Source organism: Triticum dicoccoides, chromosome 3B, assembly GCF_002162155.2.
Source record: "Triticum dicoccoides isolate Atlit2015 ecotype Zavitan chromosome 3B, WEW_v2.0, whole genome shotgun sequence".
NCBI classification, from domain to species: domain Eukaryota; kingdom Viridiplantae; phylum Streptophyta; class Magnoliopsida; order Poales; family Poaceae; genus Triticum; species Triticum dicoccoides.
In genome coordinates, this window is record NC_041385.1 from 39754322 (window position 1) to 39773019 (window position 18698).

At 43.1% G+C, this 18698-nt stretch overlaps 1 protein-coding gene and 1 pseudogene across 1 annotated transcript; both read right to left on the reverse strand.

Moving 5' to 3' along the window:
- Positions 1 to 5638: 5638 nt before the first annotated feature.
- On the reverse strand, positions 5639 to 8184 carry LOC119279212 (annotated as a pseudogene).
- Positions 8185 to 12618: 4434 nt separating this feature from the next.
- Positions 12619 to 16416, reverse strand: LOC119274584 (GDSL esterase/lipase At1g28600-like). The gene is made up of 5 exons (XM_037555293.1): positions 16145 to 16416; positions 15817 to 16041; positions 13485 to 13633; positions 13087 to 13363; positions 12619 to 12969 (listed from the first exon to the last, which is right to left on the reverse strand). The coding sequence occupies exons 1-5, from the start codon at positions 16374 to 16376 to the stop codon at positions 12689 to 12691; spliced, it is 1164 nt and encodes a 387-aa protein (XP_037411190.1). The 5' UTR covers positions 16377 to 16416; the 3' UTR covers positions 12619 to 12688.
- Between the last annotated feature and the right edge of the window lie 2282 nt (positions 16417 to 18698).

The following is an 18698-nucleotide window of genomic DNA, read 5'->3' on the forward strand; positions in this document are numbered from 1 at the left end:
AATGAACTACTATCTACCTTCAATTGGTATCTACTACATCCTTCCAATGATATCTCGGTAACAAGTATCTATTCATGCTTTCTCCTCTTGCATTCAACCTTGTGTAGGTTGCATCTTGGCATGATTTTCATTTCATATCTTATGATACTTGTTTCCTTTCTCAAAGCATCCCAACGATGATCTCTTGTTGCTAGTTGTGATGCCCTTGTTGGATGTGTGTTTGGACTTCATTTATATACAATAAGACCATATCTAGCCAAGTGCTATGCTTTCAAGAAAATATCTTATTGGTAATATTTATGACTTCCTTGTGGATATCTTGTTCCTTCGTGTTGTAACTATTTCGGGTGTACATTCTTCTTTGTAGATATATATATCATCATGATTTTGTCTACATAGAACCTTATACACTTGAGAGAAATTACATCTCTAGTTGATATCCTTTCTTTCACGTCCACCTTGTCTTTCTTATGTTATTTCTTTGGTGGCTCCGTGAAAGCTTTTGCCTTGAGCGCGTGTCCTCTATCGTTGCATCTTGATGCACTCTTGTGTGGTGAAGATTATTTTCTCATGCTTATCATTACGAGGCTTTTGCCATCTTCATTGGCATCCCTCGTCTTGATGAGGCTTTCATCTTCTATCTTCACCACGGGTTGTCACAAGCATAAGTTCTTTATATTCTTATTAGTAAGCTTGTGAACCCATTTTCTAGTTGTGTGTGGGAATGACAGGCCTTGCACCGTGTGCCTCATTATTTCAAGACTATGTTGATGCTTAATGCTCATCCTAATTTTAGTCTTCTCAAGTGCTTCTCCATGACTCACACACATCATTTTGGTTGATCCCATTCTTAAGTTGCCTCTTTTACTTGTTGCTCAACCATGTGTTTGTTGCAAGTACTAGGCTTTGTTTTCTATATGCTCACTTGCACTTGTTGTAAGTTTCTATTGATTTTGGGGGAGCTATGATCCTATTTTGTGCACTTTGTATCCAATTACAAAACATTCTTTTTGTGCACAAATCATGGGGAGCTTCTCTAGTTTCTTTAGAACACTCCTCGTATCATATCATAATATCCTTCATTCATGTGGCTCATAGGATCTTTGGTCTAGTTGGTTCAATTGGTATCCTTTGATTGCTTGCTTCAATTGGTATCTTTTGATTGCTTGATTCCTTGTTTCTCTCTTTGTTATGTCTTTGTGGCATATCATTCTTTTGCAATCTTTGGGCCTCAATATAGTTTGTGTTCCTCCAAGTATTAACCGTTGGATATGTGTATTGCATTCCACTCTCATACGCATGCACTATTGGTTGTTGCATTGCATTCCTCTCTTGTTGAGAAATACACAATTTATGGAGGACCACAATTTATATTGGTCTTCTTAGCTTTTCGCCCATTTTGGCAATCGATGCCAATGGGGGAGAAGTTTCAGAGAGTTTTGTGGAGAAGTTTAGAGAGTTATCTCATCTTGCTTTGGTTTTGTTCCTTAGCATTTGCATCTCATACGCATGCACTATTGGTTGTTGCATTGCATAGTGAAGCATAATTCCTTATATAAACTCTCTTGAAAGTGATTGTCATCAATTACCAAAATGGGGGAGATTGAAAGAACATGCGGTGCCCCCATGTTTGGTTTTGGTAATTGATGACAATCTCTATGGACTAATGGTTGTCTTGAGTTATATTTGAAGGATTTGTCCATAGGATTTTCTTGAAGTCCATGTGTTGGTTTCAAGGAGTTTATGAGTTGACCAAGGTGCTATTAAGGAATTATCCAAAGATTGGTCATGCGAGTGTTGAGCTTATTGCAAGCATGTCTTGAATAAGAAGGTTGTGTGATCATTCATGTTTACCTTCAATACATCATCCAAATGAAGAGAGTTGCAAAGATTTAAGGTTGATCAAGACTAAGTCAATAGTGAATCAAGTTGATCAACTCACAAAGCGTAGAAGATGTACCGAGAGGGATCAAGTGATCCCATGGTATGGTAAGCTTTGTCCATTGCACTTTGTGTACTAACTTATGGTCTATGTGAGAGTTCTATGTGGGGTTAGGTACGTATCCATGGGCTTGCATCAAGAGGAAGATATCATATAACCCATGGAAAGGATGACATCAAGTGGTGATCACCATCAAGATTGCCGTGTGCAAGTTCAAGTGGAGCATCACGAAGAGATCAAGTGCTTGAATCTTGCCATCCATTGTGGTGTCAATGGACTTGTGAAGATGAGCCGAAGAGTGGCTCACCCATAGTGGACTATGGGGGAGCAATCATCTAGTCTTCATCGAGCCAACGCAATCAAGAAAGGTGGTCCATCTTGAGGGAGTCAAGATCGTCATCATCTAGCTCAAGTGGACCATGTGCAAGGCAAAGGTTTGCCCTTGATAGGTTTTCTATTTTACCGGTCTCATGGTGGTAGTAGGGAGACCGGGTTATATGATCGTTTGCCGTACTATCAAGGGGGGCTCTCAAGTTGGTAGCTTGATCGTATCGTTAGTAGAGAGCTCAAACCCTTGCATCCTTGCATCATGTTTCTTGGTTCTTGTTTGGTTCTCTTTGTGAGTCTTAGAGCTTATGGTCATCTTGATGACAAGCTTGAGTTCATCGAAAACGGAGTTACATGCGTCTTCTATGATGTTTTCGGTGTTGGAGGTTTTACCGGTCTTTTCCAAGGAAGGGTTCTCACCATTTTCCTTTGGGCCTTTTCTCATTTGCTTCTTATTGGTATTTCTTTCAAGATTGTGTTAGCCCTTGTCGCTAGCTTTCCAACAAACTTGGTTTCGTTGAATTCGTAGTCCGTATGCAAAAGTTGTGGTTGTTTTGGTAAAGGCTGCAGCGGTACTGCCGCGACTGGAGAGGATGTAATTTTTTACTACCGCTCCAGAGCAGTACTACCGCGGCTCCTGAGCAGTAGTACCGCTCCAGAGCAGTACTACCATGGCTCCTAAGCGGTAGTACCGCTCCGGACCAAAATCTCGTGTTTTGCTCAGCGGAAGTAGGCACAGAAGTATTTTTTTAGTACCGCTCGCAAGCAGTAGTACCGCTACCATTTGCGGTAGTACCATGAGGTCGAGCGGTAGTACCGTGAGGACGAGCGGTACTACCGCTCCGAAGGTTCTTTTGGCCTTTTTGCCTCCTCGTTGTTGTGTTTCGAAGGGGTACTACCGCGGGCGGTAGTACCGCTCCTTGGAGCGGTAGTACCGCTCTGTGCGGGCTGTGAGCATAACGGTTGGATTCGGGAGCTCCTATAAAAGGGGGTCTTCTTCCCCATTCAACCTTATCCTTTGAGCTCGTCTTCTTCCCCCATTGTTGACCTTCTTCGAGCTTGCTAACTCTCAATCCCTCCATGGGTTCTTGCTAGTTTTTGAGGGAAAAGAGAGAGGCGATCTAGATCCACATTTCCACCAATCACTTTCTCCTCTATGTGAGGTGAACCCCTTGGATCTAGTTCTTGGAGTTCTTGGTGTTCTCCTTCTTGTTCTTCCTCTCATTTTCCTCCCTAGCATTAGTTGCTTCGGTGGGATTTGAGAGAGAAGGACTTGGGAACTCCGTGTGCCCTTGCCATTGCATTTGGTGCATCGGTTTGAGTTCTCCACGGTGATACGTGGAAGTTACAAGTTGAGAAGCTTATTACTCTTGGGTGCTTGGTGCCCTTGAGCTTGTTCCTCTTGGGTGCTTGGGCGCCCTAGACGGTTGGTGGTGTTCGGAGCTCAATCATTGTGGTGTAAAGCTCCGGGCAAGCGTCGGGGTCTCCAATTAGGTTGTGGAGATCGCCCCGAGCAATTTGACGGGTACCGGTGACCGCCCCCAAGGGTTGCCAGAGTGTACGGGTTCGGTGACCGCCCCCAAGGGTCGCCATTTGTACGAGTTCGGTGACCGCCCTCAAGGGTCCCTTAGTGGAATCACGGCATCTTGCATTGTGCGAGGGCGTGAGGAGATTACGGTGGCCCTAGTGGCTTCTTGGGGAGCATTGTGCCTCTACACCGCTCCAAACGGAGATTAGCATCCGCAAGGGTGTGAACTTCGGGATACATCATCGTCTCCGCGTGCCTCGGTTATCTCTTATCCGAGCCCCTTTACTTATGCACTTTACTTTGTGATAGCCATATTGTTCTTTGTCATATATCTTGCTATCACATAGTTGCTTATCTTGCTTAGCATAAGTTGTTGGTGCACATAGGTGAGCCTAGTTGTTGTAGGTTTTGTGCTTGACAAATTAACCGCTAGGTTTATTCCGCATTTGTTCAAGCCTAAACCGTAATTATTTTAAAGCGCCTATTCACCCCCCCCCCTCTAGGCGACATCCTCGATCTTTCAGACCCGTGTGTTGGAGATAACATAGCGGATAGTCCGGACAACAACATTTCTCTCTCATACATGGTCTGAATTTTTGGGAGCCCGGACTGTGAGCCTGCTGACCGCCCATTTGATGTCCGAACACGCACATATGTATGAGGAGAAATGAGGTTTGACCTTCAAGATGATCTTAATCATTTGTTCGATTCATTTATGTATTCATTCTAACCCGTAGCAACGCACGGGCATTCTGCTACTGACTATAGGGTACATATGCACCAATTCTCTGGTTAATTGATGAGTATAGGAGTAGATCTCTATGTGTATATTGGTCCGCAGTCCAATTGTTAGAGGAAGATTTTTGGTATATTTGTTTCTTTTTGAATATTGTACAAAATAACACATAACCAAAGTTATATAATTTAATTGAGAGTAAGCTTTCGTTATAAGAAAGTTTTATATTCAGGGTCCCATTTGCATTTCGCACTAGGGCCCCGATTCCTGGAGACGACCCTGATTGATGCGTGCCAAAAGAGGAGTCATGGCCATGAATGATCCAAAGTTTAACTCGGAGGAGAGGAGGCCCCCGACATACTTATCCTATATAAATGAGGTCAAAGCCTTGCAAAATGAGAAATTCAAGACACATGTCGTGACCGAATGATCTAAGGCATTTCGCCTACCGGGTGGGCTTGGGCCTAGGTAAAGGTTGTGCGATTGGGTCTCGCTACCGAGTAAATCAGTGTGAATACCATATCACTATGAGGCAATGATGAAATTAATCACAACATATATAAAAGGTTGCAAAGTGATGAGAGTACCCTCTCCTCAAATCAGACTACTAGATTAGTTTTTGCACCTCTAATCGCCACCATTGATTGCCTTTAGTTTCTGTGTAAACAGTCTTAGAAAGCACATGAGCACATCTTGTGCGTGTCTGTGCGCGTGCGCACGTGTGGTGTCATTTGTGCAAAGTGTGTCTACCCGTGCTCTTTGCAATAGAGAAAGTTATACTAGTACATAAAGGTCCTAGCCTATGTTCGTTGGTTGTTGACTACCAAGAAAGGGTAGAATAACAACAATGAGGAAGCATACCATCCAAAGAAAGACGTGAAAAATATTAACCTGAGCTAACAAAGATTCAGAGTTGTGCAGGCATTACCAGCCAGAACCTAAAGTGAAGATATTGGTACTCGTGCACCTTCAATACGAATCATTTGGCATACATGCCGACATTAGATATCACTTGAGTATCTGGGAACAACAACTAGCCATGCCAAAAAATGTTTGTCATTAGGCAAGGTTTCATACAGTAATCGTTCACATATATGTTACAAAATTACAAATCATAGAGAACCTTGTATTCTACAAACGAGACAAGCTCGGTAAGTTTTGAACATGAATTTTTGGTGCTGGCAATTGGGGGTTGAGTGTATGGACCTCTTAGCAGACCATCGGCAATGGCCCTGTATGACGTGTCCGTGGGGTGCAAGTCATCCCAAGATGCATACTTTTGTGGGTTATAACACACCTTGTATTCTCTATGTCCACACTTTGTGGTTATTGTTACACCATAAGGCCCTTCTACACCGCAGCAAGCCACCAAAGGATCCTCGATCCCTAAAGACTAGTTACCGCAAATAAGAGTCGGGATTAGCATATGCATATCCTAGTAGAGAATGTTGTTATTGCTACCTGCTAAGTTATTTCATATGTAAACCATAAAGTTCTAGGCTCACCAAACTGATAAGGGGAAACAAAGATCGCCATATATAGCAGCACCATAGTAATCAATGATCGGCACACTAGGATGAAGTTTCCGTAATTTTTCCAGCTCATCCACAAGAAGTTTGTTGTGGTAGCGTGAGAACTCGTTCATCCACCGGATACAACCTGTCTCTGCCTCATAATCCCCCGTGTTATCACTCTGGTACATCATGAGGTACACCGACAAGCACCCGATTGGGAGGTTGCCGGGAACTAATAGAGTTTTGGCTCCCAAACCAATCAGATCCTGCAAATTACAGTTAGTTACATTGCATTATTATGTAGTTACGCACTATTTGTGTAAACGGGATTTGACATATAACAATGGTAATGATAGCATAAGGAGCAACAAAAAACAAATGACTCACCGTGATTATAGATGAAATTTTGTTAATGACACTAGGAGCGAACGAGCGATTCTTCTCAATGGGCACCGAAGAGGTAATATGAACGTTGTAGTCATTTCCCCCAATTTCTCCAAAACCAAGAAACGAGATTTGTTCATCATGTCCGTGCAGTCTATTGAATAAACAAATTACTTTATCAATGTGCAAAGATAACATCTTAATTTATTTAGAAAATATATCAAAATACAACATTTTATGGTAGTAAAGCAGTGAAAGTCTTATAACAATTTACATCCATTTATTTCTAATCATGTTGTAGAGAAAATTTGGAAGTAATATATCTCTGACTTCGAACGCCAGAGTTGTCTCCTTTACATAACAATAATGTCGTTGTGACTTATTATGGTAAAATAAATCAATTGTAAGTTTATTGCCTGTTCTTATGTGATTCCTGTAATCAAGCTAGAACCTCACTACATTAGTTTAATTTAGAGATCAATATGGACCTTGAGACTATTTGCATTAATGTAAGGCCACCGTTTATATTCAAGTTACAAATACACAAACTGTTTAAATTATTGGGCTGGGCCCATTAATTATAACAAAAAAACAAATCTCAAAGGCCCACTCGCGTGAGTAAACCAGCGCACACACCTTTAAAAAATGGGTGTGCAACGTGAGAATCGAAGTCCAAACCAGCTTACCTCCTATGCCTATTTACTTCTTTTTATTCTAGTTGTGCATCAAATTGACGCAACAGTTCCCCTGTCTGGTTTTTTGGTTTTGTTTGGCCGATTTTTTTTCCTTTTTCTCTTAGTTCTTCCATTTTATTTTCATTTTTAATTCTCTAACTTTGTTTAAAATCATGATTTTTTCAAATTTGTGAACATGTTTCTAAATCCATGAACATTTTCTTAAATTCATGAACTTTTTTGAAAATTGTGAACTTTTTTCCAAACTCATGAACTTCTTCTCAAATTAATGAATGGTTTTCAAATCCACGAACTCTTTTTTTAAACCTGCATTTTTTTTGAAATTTATGAACTTTTTTCTTCAAAATCGATGAACTATTTTCAAATTTGTGATTTTTCTTTTCAAAATCTATTACCCTTTTTCAATTTTTCAAGAACGTCTTGAAATGCCATGAACTTTTTCAAAATATTGAACCATTGTGAAATTATTTTCAAAGTTAGCGAACTTTTTAAAATTCATGCACTATTTATAATTGGTGAATATTTTTCAGATTCATGAAGTTTTTTCAATTTTTTCAAATTCACGACTTTATAAAATTAGTGAACTTTTTTAATTTGTGAATATATTAAACCCATGCACTTTTTTACTTTAAAAGCCCAGCAATAGGTTTTTCCAGTGTACAACACAGCAGAAAAAAGAAAACCGAGCAAAAAAAAGTGAATCAATGAAAAAAAAGGCAAGCGAGCGCTACAAACGTTAGCTGACGCTTAGGGCTCTAATTAGGAGGTCTCCTCATGCATGGCCTGTGGTGGAACCAAATCTAGTTCCACATTGCTAGCCGAGAGGGAGTATATTAGAATTTTCTTTTTTGTATTTTTGAATCTATAAATTTCCATAGCAACACGCAGGGAGCTATCGAATTAAACAAGTTAGGCGCTTGCTGCCCAACGCAGAAGAAAAAAGTGCCAGGCTGCCTTCTGTCAATTTCATATGTGAAAGCATCTTTATTGTTGGCGCGAAATAGTTTTTTTTGCCGGAACCGGTAGCTACCGGCATGGCATCCACCATTGGAGTCCATTTAGGGATTCGTGCCCTTGTTTGGTGTATAAGAGAGATGAATGGGAATACACAAGAATACATGTGGGCCTTCTGCTTGCCCTTGCAGCTTTATGTCAGGTGAGAGAAAGGATGGAGTGTAGACCGGTTGCATGCATATGCTAAAATAATCTCTCTCCCCCATCAAAAGACTTCCATTTAAATTCAGCGTGAAAATTTGGATGATAGATATCTTTTGAATCAAAACTACAAATTTAATATATTTTATATATTTGTATTCATAGCGAGAAGATCTTCAGAACAAGATCAATTTTGGATACATTTTAACTAGTTTTAATTTCACTGATTTCAAAAAATAGATTTCACTCAATTCAAAACATAGATTTCACTCATATCAAAAAGATGATGTCACTAATTTCAAATGATTTCACTCACTTAAGAAAACTGATTCCACTAATTTCAAATGATTTCACTCATTTAAAAAATAGTTTCCACTCATTTGAATGATTAGTTATCTTTCAATTGCATTCAAAATCCAATTTCACTCTGTATGAAAACTGATTTTACTATAATTTCAATATATCGAGTGAAATAACTTTAACATGTTGACAAATATAAGTTTCACATTTAATAAATAACCAGTTTCACGTGTTTTCACACACTGGAATAAGCAAACTTGACAAACACATTGAAATAAGTTTCATGAAAAAGAATCCACTCATTTTAGAAAACAGATTTCACTCATTTGAATAATTGTGTCTCAATCACCTTATCAACCCTTGGGCAGATCATGGGTGCTGCGATTTGTGGAGTGGTCAAAATGTTTATGAAGTGTTTAAAACATATTTATGAAGTGTTCAAAAAATGTTTGCGCGACTTTGAACAAATTTTATTGGCACTCAAAAACATATATATCAAAAAATGTTCACGTGTTTCGAAAAAAATTGTGTCATTTACAAAAAAGAATTATGTAATGTTAGAGAAAAAATCACGCAACTATTCAAAAGTGTACATCGAAAAAATGTTCATGTCATTAAAAAATATATTATAATGTAAAAATTGCATAATTCTGAAAAATATTTCATACCATTTATAGAAATATATTTGACATTTCATAAATGTTTAGGTGTTTCAAAAATATGTTTTGCATTCTTTACATATACATAAAAATATATTCACCTATTTAAAAATATTTTTGTATCATTCAAAAATGTTTCGTTGACTGCAACATTTGTGTACGTAGCTTACTAAGCTGACCGTTTGGTATTAAAATGTTCAACATTTATTTTTTAAATGTTTAATACATATTCGCAAGTATATTCAACATATGTATTTGAAAAAAAGATTCATCATGTATTAAAAAATGTTCAGTGTGTCTCATAAATGTTGCACATGTATACAAAAATAAACAATATGTATATAAATAGTAGCCAGGTGTTGAAAAAAAGGAAAAAATAAGAAAATTGATGAAGACATACATAAAACTAGAGGAAAAACCATGAAGGAAACACATAATCAAACAAGGAAAAAAACCACTGGAAAACTGGTCAAAACTACCGGATAAACAAACAGGTAAAAAGCTACATGAAAAACTGGTCAAAACCAAAACAGAAGCAAACATGAAAAAAAACACATGGGAATATTACTAAAAACCACCATGAAAATTGCTCCCCCTGTCCCCTGTATTGGGCCGGCCAATCTGCCTCCTGCAAGAGGCGAAACCTACTTAAGACTCACAACAAAGGAAATGTAGCTTCCGGTAATGGGGTGCCTCCATTATATTTTCTATATGGGGTTTTCACTTTTTGTTATGCAATGTAGGGCCTTTCTGCAATGTAGGGCCTTTCCCATTTTATTTTTTTTAGAAAAGGAGGATGATCCCCAGCCTCTGCATCTGGAAGATGCATGCGGTCACTTTATTGATTATTCTCGAGGACCTTACAAAGTATTACAACAATATGCCTGAATCCGCCATCTTGGCATCATATGACACTACTCCTAACCATATGATGAAGGGGTGCTAGCTAGGCCAAATACCCAGTCCACTCACCTAAGCCTATCATCAAAAGGCAGAAGCCCCAGCCGAGCCACATACCGGGTCTGGGGCATGAACTGGTCTGACGTACTCACATGTGTCGTCGCCGCCATCTTCCACTGGTCCGTCTTCAGAGCAGATATTGAGGCTTCTACCTTGTTAGGTCACTCTGCCATTGATGCCACCATGACGCCAGACAGCAACCCCCTCCTACGCGAGTCCAACACCGCGCATCGGGCGCCGAGTCTCCACTGCACCACGCCGCCGAGATCCGCTGTCATCAATGTGCAGGATGAAGCACCGCTCCACCAAAAAAGCCGCCCACTGATCCCTCGAACCCGTGTACGCCTCCAAGAATGACGCCCCCAAGGAGGAAATGACACCAACGCGCCGCCGTTATCTGATCTACTGATCTAGGGTTTTCCCCGGAGGCAGCGGATATAGGTCTGGAGCTTCTCCACGGCGTTGCCTTCAAGAAGGTAATGACACAAAAGAGTGCCGCCAACGCCGGTCTTGGCATCAAGCCGAGAACTAGGTTTTCACCCGGATCCGCTGAAGGAACCTCCATCAAGCATCGTGTGCACGGGTCGCCGCCGATCTGAGCCGCCGCACATCGAGCAGGTCGCACCGGCCAGATCAGATCTGTCCGGAGGGCAAACCACACATGGCGCCGACCCAACCACCAGGCCCTCCATGCCACCACCGCCGAACCGAGGTCAGATGGTCCATCACCGCCGACCCGGCCCCCGCAGCCGAACGCAGCCAAGGCCACTGCCCGAAGCAGGGCCAGCCGCCGCACCCGCCACCATCCGCCCTAGGCCGAGGCGGCCGCCACGCCGCCGTCGGTAGGAAGGCCCGCCACGCCCCCAAGGCTAGATCGGTCGTGCCTCCAAACACCGCGGGGCTCCACACCGCCCCATGGCGCAGGAGAGAGGGAAGGCCCCCGCCCCCGCTGTCAGCCCCCAGGCTGTAGGCCGGCGGCCTCCTCCGGCGGCGGCGGAGGGAGGGGAAAAAGGACGGGGAGCCCCGGCGGCTAGGGCTGCGTCCCGCCCGAGTCGTCCGAGCGGGGGCGACGCGGGGGGTGCGGGGTACTGGACTTTGTCTGTTGTGGCGTTTCCCATTTGACCGTTGAAGATCCCTAGTCCTTCTGTGTGGAGTGTTGTTTGTAGGGACTCCACGGGCAAGTACTGGGTAACTACAACAATCAAATGTCAGGTATAACCGACCCTTCTTCCAAGGAGGCTATGGCATGCCGGGAAACGTTGGCACTCGCCCTTGGATGTGGTGATTAACCCAGAGTGCCAAGGAGTGGTCAATGATATTCATAGCGGTACAGGTGGACTGTGTGCAAGCATCATCAAGAAGATCAATCATATGTCAAGGAAGATAGCTCGCTGTTCCTTCAACTTCAAAGGAAGAGAAACTAATCTCGACGTACATATACTCGCTAAACACGCTCTAGGCTTTTCTTTAGGACGACATGTGTGGTCCCTTAATATTCTAGACCTAAGTTGTATCCCCATGAACTTGTTACTTGATCAATAAAATTGAGTGTCTTTAGAGTAAAAAAATGTGGGGCCTTTTCTCCTCTCTTTTACCGTTAGAAAATTTTGGGAGTAGATCCGTGTTGCCGGCTTGTCTCCAGTATGCCTTATTTTCTTATTTCACCTTTTAATTTTCAGTTCTAATTTGTTTTATGTTTCTTTTATTTTTATACTATTTTGTCCATGTTCATACGACGAATACAAGTGTGCGATTTCAGTGTGCTTATGTTTTTGTTATGCAAACACCCACAAGTGTGTGATTTCATATCTATCACATTGTAACCCAAGTGTAACTGCATGGGCATAAAACGACGGCAACCGGGGTTGGGAGGGGTATTGACGGCCTACTAGGCATGCAACTATAAGCGTTGTAACGTAATTGCAACAAAAGTGACATCAACTAGGGCCAGAAGGGGAGTTGTCGACGCCGGTTGCATGTTGACCACTACATGCACCTACAAATGTTGTAACCCAACTATACTCCAAGGGCACAAACCGATTGATTGCCTTTGGTTTTTGTGCAAAAGGTCCTAGAAAGCACATGAGCACATCTTGTGTGTCTGCGCGCGCGCGTGGTGTTATTCGTGCAAAGTGTGTCTACATGCACTTTGTAATATAGAAAGTTTTACTAGTACATAAAAGTCCTAGTATATGTTCGTTGGTTGTTGACTACCAAGAAAGGGTAGAATAACAAAGCCAATTTCCGCCAAAGAAAGACCTAAAAAAATATTAACCTAATCTAACAAAGATTCAGAGTCGTCCAAGCGTTACCAGTCTGAAGATGAGGTGCAGATATTGATACACGTGTATCTTAACTACAGATCATTTGGCACGCATGCCGGCATTAGATATCACTTGATTATATGGGAACGACATCTAGCCATGCCAAATATGTTTATCATTAGGCAAGTTTTCATACATTAATAGTTCACATATATGTTACAAAATTACAAATCATAGAGAACCTTGTATTTCGCAGACGAGACAAGCTCGGTAAGTTTTGAACATGAATTTTTTGTGGTGGCAATTGGAGGCTGGGTGTATGGGCCTCTTAGCAAACCATCAGCAATGGCCCTGTATGACGTTTCTGTGGGATGCAAGCCATCCCAAGATGCATACTTTTGTGGGTTATCACACACCTTGTATTCTCCATGTCCACACTTTGTGGTTACTGAAACACCATAAGGCCCTTCTACACCGCAGCAAGCCACCAAAGGATCCTCGATCCCTAAAGAGCAGTTATAGCAAACAAGAGCCGGGATTAGCATACGCATATCTTAGTAGAGAATGTTTTTCTTGACCTGCCAAGTGGTTTCATGTGTAAACCATAAAGTTCTGGACTCACCAAACAGATAAGGGGAAACAAATATCTCCATAGCAGCTCCATAGTAATCAGCATAGATGATCGACACACTAGGATGAAGTTTCCGTAACTTTTCCAGCTCATCCACAAGAAGTTTGTTGTGGTAGCGTGAGAACTCGTTCATCCAACGGATACATCCCGTGTCTGACTCATAATCCCCCGTGTCATCACTCTGGTACATTGTGAGGTACACTGGCAAGCACCCGATTGGGAGGTTGCCGGGAACTAATAGAGTTTTGGCTCCCAATCCGATCAGATCCTGCAAATTGCACTTCGTTATACTGCATTATTATGTAGTTATGAACTATTTCTGTAATTGGGATTTGACATAACAGCGTGGTAATGATAGCATAAGGAGCAACAAACAACAAATGACTCACCGTGATTATAGATGAAATTTTGGAAATAACGCTCGGAGCGAACGAGCGAATCTTCTCAACAGGCACCAAAGAGGTAAGAGGAACATTGTAGTCATTTCCCCCAATTTCTCCAACCAAGAAAAGAGATTTGTTCATCATGTCCACACAGTCTATTGAATAAACACGTTACTTTATCAATGTGCAAAGATAACATCTTAATTAATTTAGAAAATGGATCAAAACACAACATTTATGGTAGTAAAGAAGTGAAAGGCTTACAACAATTTACATCCATTTATTTATAATCCTATTGTAGAGAAAATTTGGAAGTACTATATGTCTCACTTCGAACATCAAAGTTGTCTCCTCTGGATAACAATAATGTTGTTGTGATTTATTATGGTAAAATAAATCAATTGTAAATTGATTACCTTTTCTTCTGAAATTTCTATAATCATGCTACAACCTCACTACATTAGTTAATTTGGAGTTCAATATAGACCTTGAGACTATTTGCATTAACGTAATGCCACCATTAATCTTCATCAAGTTACAAATACACTAATTGTTGAAATTATTGGGCTGGGCCCATTAATTATAACAAAAAAAAAATCTCAAAGGCCCACTCATGCATGTGTAAACCGGCGCACACAACTTTTAAAAAATGGATGTGCACACACAGAATTAAACTCCAAACCTCTTGGTTTAGTTCAAACCATAGTAACCAAATGGCGCAGCATACCTCGTGTGCCTATTTTCTTCTTTTTCTTTTTGTTGTTCGTCAAATTGACGCAACAGTTTCCCTGTATGGTTTTTTGGGTTTCTTTGGCCGGTTCTTTTTCTCTTTCTTTTCCACTTTGTTTTCACTTTTTAATTCTCTAACTTGGTTTAAATTATGAATTTTGAAATTTGTGAACATTTTTCTAAATCCGTGAACATTTTCTTAAATTTGCGAATGTTTTCAAATCCATGAACTCTTTTTCAAATTAATGAATGATCAAATCCACGAACTCTTTTCATTTTTTCCAAACTTTTTTAAAATATGCAAACTTTTTTCAAATTCATGAAATGTTTTGATGAAAATCGAAGAACTATTTAAATTCATGATTTTATTTTTAAAATCTATGAATGTTTTTCAATTTTCAAAAAGTTCTTCAAATTTCATGAACTTTGTCAAAAAATTGAACTTTTATGAAATTTGTATTTTTGTTTCAATTTTAACGGGCTTTTAAAATTCACGCACTATTTAGAATTGGTGAATCTTTTCCAGATTCGTGAAGTTTTGTCAATCCATGAACCTTTTTTGAATTCATGAACTTTCTTCAAATTGATGATTTTTTTAATTCACGCACTTTATAAAATTACTAAACATTTGCGAACTATTTTAAACTCATGAACTTTTTACTTAAAAAAACCAGCAATAGGTTTTTTCAGTGAATAATACAACACAAAGAAGAAAACCAAGCAAAAAAAGTGAAACTATTAAAAAAAGGCAAGCGATCTAGGGACGCGAGCGAGGAAGCGAGGCACACTGGGCTGCAGCCCATGAGGGGATGCGCGAGCGCTACAAACATTAGTTGACGCTTAGGGCTCTGATTAGGAGGTCTCCTCATGCATGGCCTGTGGTGGAACCAAATTTAGTTCCAAGCCGAGAGGGAGTTTCACATATATACAAATTTTCTTTTTGTAATTTTTAATCTATATATTTCCATAGCAACATGCAGGGAGTTATCGAATTAGACAAGTTAGGCACTTACTGCCCAACGCAGAAGAAACAAGTGGCGCGTTGCCTTCTCTCAATTTCAACTGTGAAAGCATTTTTATTGTTGGCGCCTGCTGCCCAAAATGCTTGCGCCCACCGGCCACCCAAAGGTGATTATTCTCGGGGAGAAAAATGACTAACTGCTTGATGCATCTTTATGCGCCGATGCCAAACTGGAAACAGGGATTTGTCCCGCGTAAGTGCTACTCCCTCCGTTTATACATAAATATAAGATGTTCTAACTTTTTTGGGAATTGGATGTATATAGAAACGTTTCAGTGTGTTTGTTCCTTATTTTGATCCGTACATAATGTATATTGAAATATCCAAAGCCTCTTATATTTGTGAATGGAGAGAGTAACTGATACTAATACGTAGTACCAGCACACCACTCATAAAAAAAGATGCAACATTCCTGTCGCGTTAGAAGAACTTGGGTAGTAGCTTTAGAGGAGGGCAAACCTAACGTAAGATACAATACTGTCCCTCTAATTAAGCTGGCGTGTCCAAATTTGAGGTTTATAGCGAAATGTGTCATCGCCCATGACTTAGAAATTAAGCTCACAAAAATGTTGAAGTAAATTAACATACCGGTTAAATCGGTGGGGCAGAGCAGGTGGAGCAGGTCGCGGAACCACTTCATCTCCATGTCGAGGTGGACCAAGTCGGCCCTAGCCGCGGCGAACCCGTGCTCCCACAAGACTTCCGGGCTCAGCGCCGTGGCGGCACCCACGGCGAAGTTGGCCCCTCCGGCGAAGTCCTCCGAGGTCCGTCCGCTCCAGTACGGCCGCACGAACGGCAGCCCCAGCGCGTCCGCTGCGAACCCACCACACAAGAACACAAACAGGTTCAAAAATTAGCACGTATATACTCTTCCTACCAAGCCGTTTGGTGGATGGATCGAATGTTTGTTCCGTACCGATGAAGTCGACGACGATGCGGCCGTTGGAGAAGCGGCCGGTGGCTCGGTGGAAGTAGGTCTCGCCGTAGGGCAGCCTCGGCCCGGTGTCGTTGCCGTAGACGTAGCGGTAGTTGCCCGTGTCCGCCAGTGAATCCCCGAAGCTGAACACCCGCGAGAAGCACGCCCGCGCTGGCTGCGCCGCCGCCAGCACCAGTAGCAGCACCGCCGACATGGTTGCAGAGGAAGCCATGCCGCGTCTCTCTCTCTCTCTGTGTGTTTGTTTCTCTCTATCTAATATCTCTCTCTCGTGGGACATGTGACGGAGATGAAGGGATAAAGAATCCACCACGGGGAGCGGAAGGGAGGTAGTGGATGCGACTGTCACCTACTCCAAACTGTAGTGATCACGATCGCGATCGCTTTCATCCAACAAGTTGCAGGAAAGATGATGCCGCTGATAAGCAGAAAGACAAATGCTTGTTCCAATATTACTACTTTAATGAGATACTGTAGTAGTAGAAGATAAGAGTTGGAAACAAATAATGCAGATGGTAACCACGAGGTTGCATGTGCAAATAAAGATTGGAGTACATGACCGTGAGTATATGATATAGCAGCACTTCCACGGGAGGAGTCCATAATTGCTTTGCTTTTGACTGTTGCGTGTGTGTTTCGCCAAATGTGTCGGCGAGGAACAGAGACAGGCAGACAGGGGCACCCTTTAGGCATTGGGGTTGACTAGCTCGGACGAGAGTACTGTGTTTTCCAGCTATCCCTACACATCAAAGTACGACAAAAGGTTACATCAAAATCTTTTTTCTTTTCTTTTGAAATATTTTTATGCCATATCTTTACGGGTAATTTCACATAAGAACTTCATCCACAACTCAAGAAACAACCAAAAAGGACAAATCTTGAGTACATTATTATTCAAGTCAGATTTGCATTGCGGTACTATTCGTACTGTCAGAGTTTTCAGTTCAACAATGGATGACTGAGGGTGGGGGCGACTGAGGCGACGCGGGCGACGCCCGTGGCGATCGCCGTGATCCGGGCGCCGGCGCCCGTAGCCCCTGATACGAGGCATGTCGGCGGGCGGTTCTGGGTTCTCGCGGCTTCGGACGACGAGGATGACGACGACGGGGATAACGCCGGAGGATCGCCGGACGAATACTCACCAACGCCTTCGGACATGATCTGCGAGGCGTTCAGTCCTGGGTATTCGGAGGAGGAGGTGGCCACGTTGGTGGACGACGTCGTACCGAGTGATGATTTGGCGCGGCTTGGACTGCATCCCGAGGACAAGGTGGAGGTGGTTCGCCGGATTATCCACCGGAGGACGGCGGCGATTGCGATCCGGCCTTGGAAAGAGCCTCTACCTAAGGTATGCATCAGACCTTTAACCTTGTCAGATTTATTCAAGCCAGATTCGTGCACTCGTGTAGTCAGTAAGAAAAAGAAGAGGAAAGGGAGGCAGGAGGCGCCGCCGCCGGCACCGGTGATCAGCACGGCGGCTGAGTTCCGGGCGGCTAGGGCTTCCCGTTTGAATTTCATCTTGGGCCGATCTGGAGCTGTGGATGAGCGGGCCGCCTCGGACCTCATGCGTGGGTATGTGTCCCAACATGGGGGAGCCAAGGAGGGGCTAAGTGGACCGGTGCTTACTGGGTATGAGGCCCAGGAAGATCAGGTCGCTCCTCCTGTGTCCGTCGACGCATGCAGGGATTACCATCGACGTGAGTCTTCGCTGCTGCCGCCTGGTTTTCCATCTAGGGTTCCATCGCAGCGTGCTCTGCCTGGTTTTCCCCGGTGCGGACCCGGTCGCGTCACTCGTATTCCCCCTCTCACCATGACCGGGCGTGGGGGTGCTCTGCCGGGACCGAAGCCGTCGGGAGCTGTCGGGACTGTGCCGGCCGGGCGTGGAGCGGCGCCTCCTTCGGCCCAGAGACAACCAGTGGCCGCCGGTACTGCGGGCGCGGGGCGTGCCGCTGCGGCTCCGCCTAGGCAACGGCCGTAGGGGGCCGGGGGGATGGTTCCGCTTGGTCGGGGTGGTGCTGCCCCATCGGGTCAGCGGCCTCCGACTGCCTTTGTGGCTGCGCCGGCTGCGGCGGGTCTAAGGTGCTGGCTCGTTGGGACCTCGGCCATCGCCGCCTGGGGCCGCCATGGTGGCGCAGCGCAAGCAGGCGCAGACACAGGGGCAGCAGCCTCGGGCGCCGCCTGTGACACTAATCATACACGCAAATGTGTACGATCAAGATCAAGGACTCACGGGAAGATATCACAACACAACTCTAGACACAAATTAAAATAATACAAGCTTTATATTACAAGCCAGGGGCCTCGAGGGCTCGAATACATAAGCTCGAATACACAAGAGTCAGCGGAGTACAACCATAAGTTAGACAAGTTTGCCTTAAGAAGGCTAGCACAAAAGCAATATTGATGGAAAAGGCAAGGCCTCCTGCCTGGGAGCCTCCTAACTACTCCTGGTCGTCGGCGTCCGTCACGTGGTAGTAGGCACCCTCGGGGTGGTAGTAGTCGTCGACGGTGGCTTCTGGATCCTGGGCTCCACCAT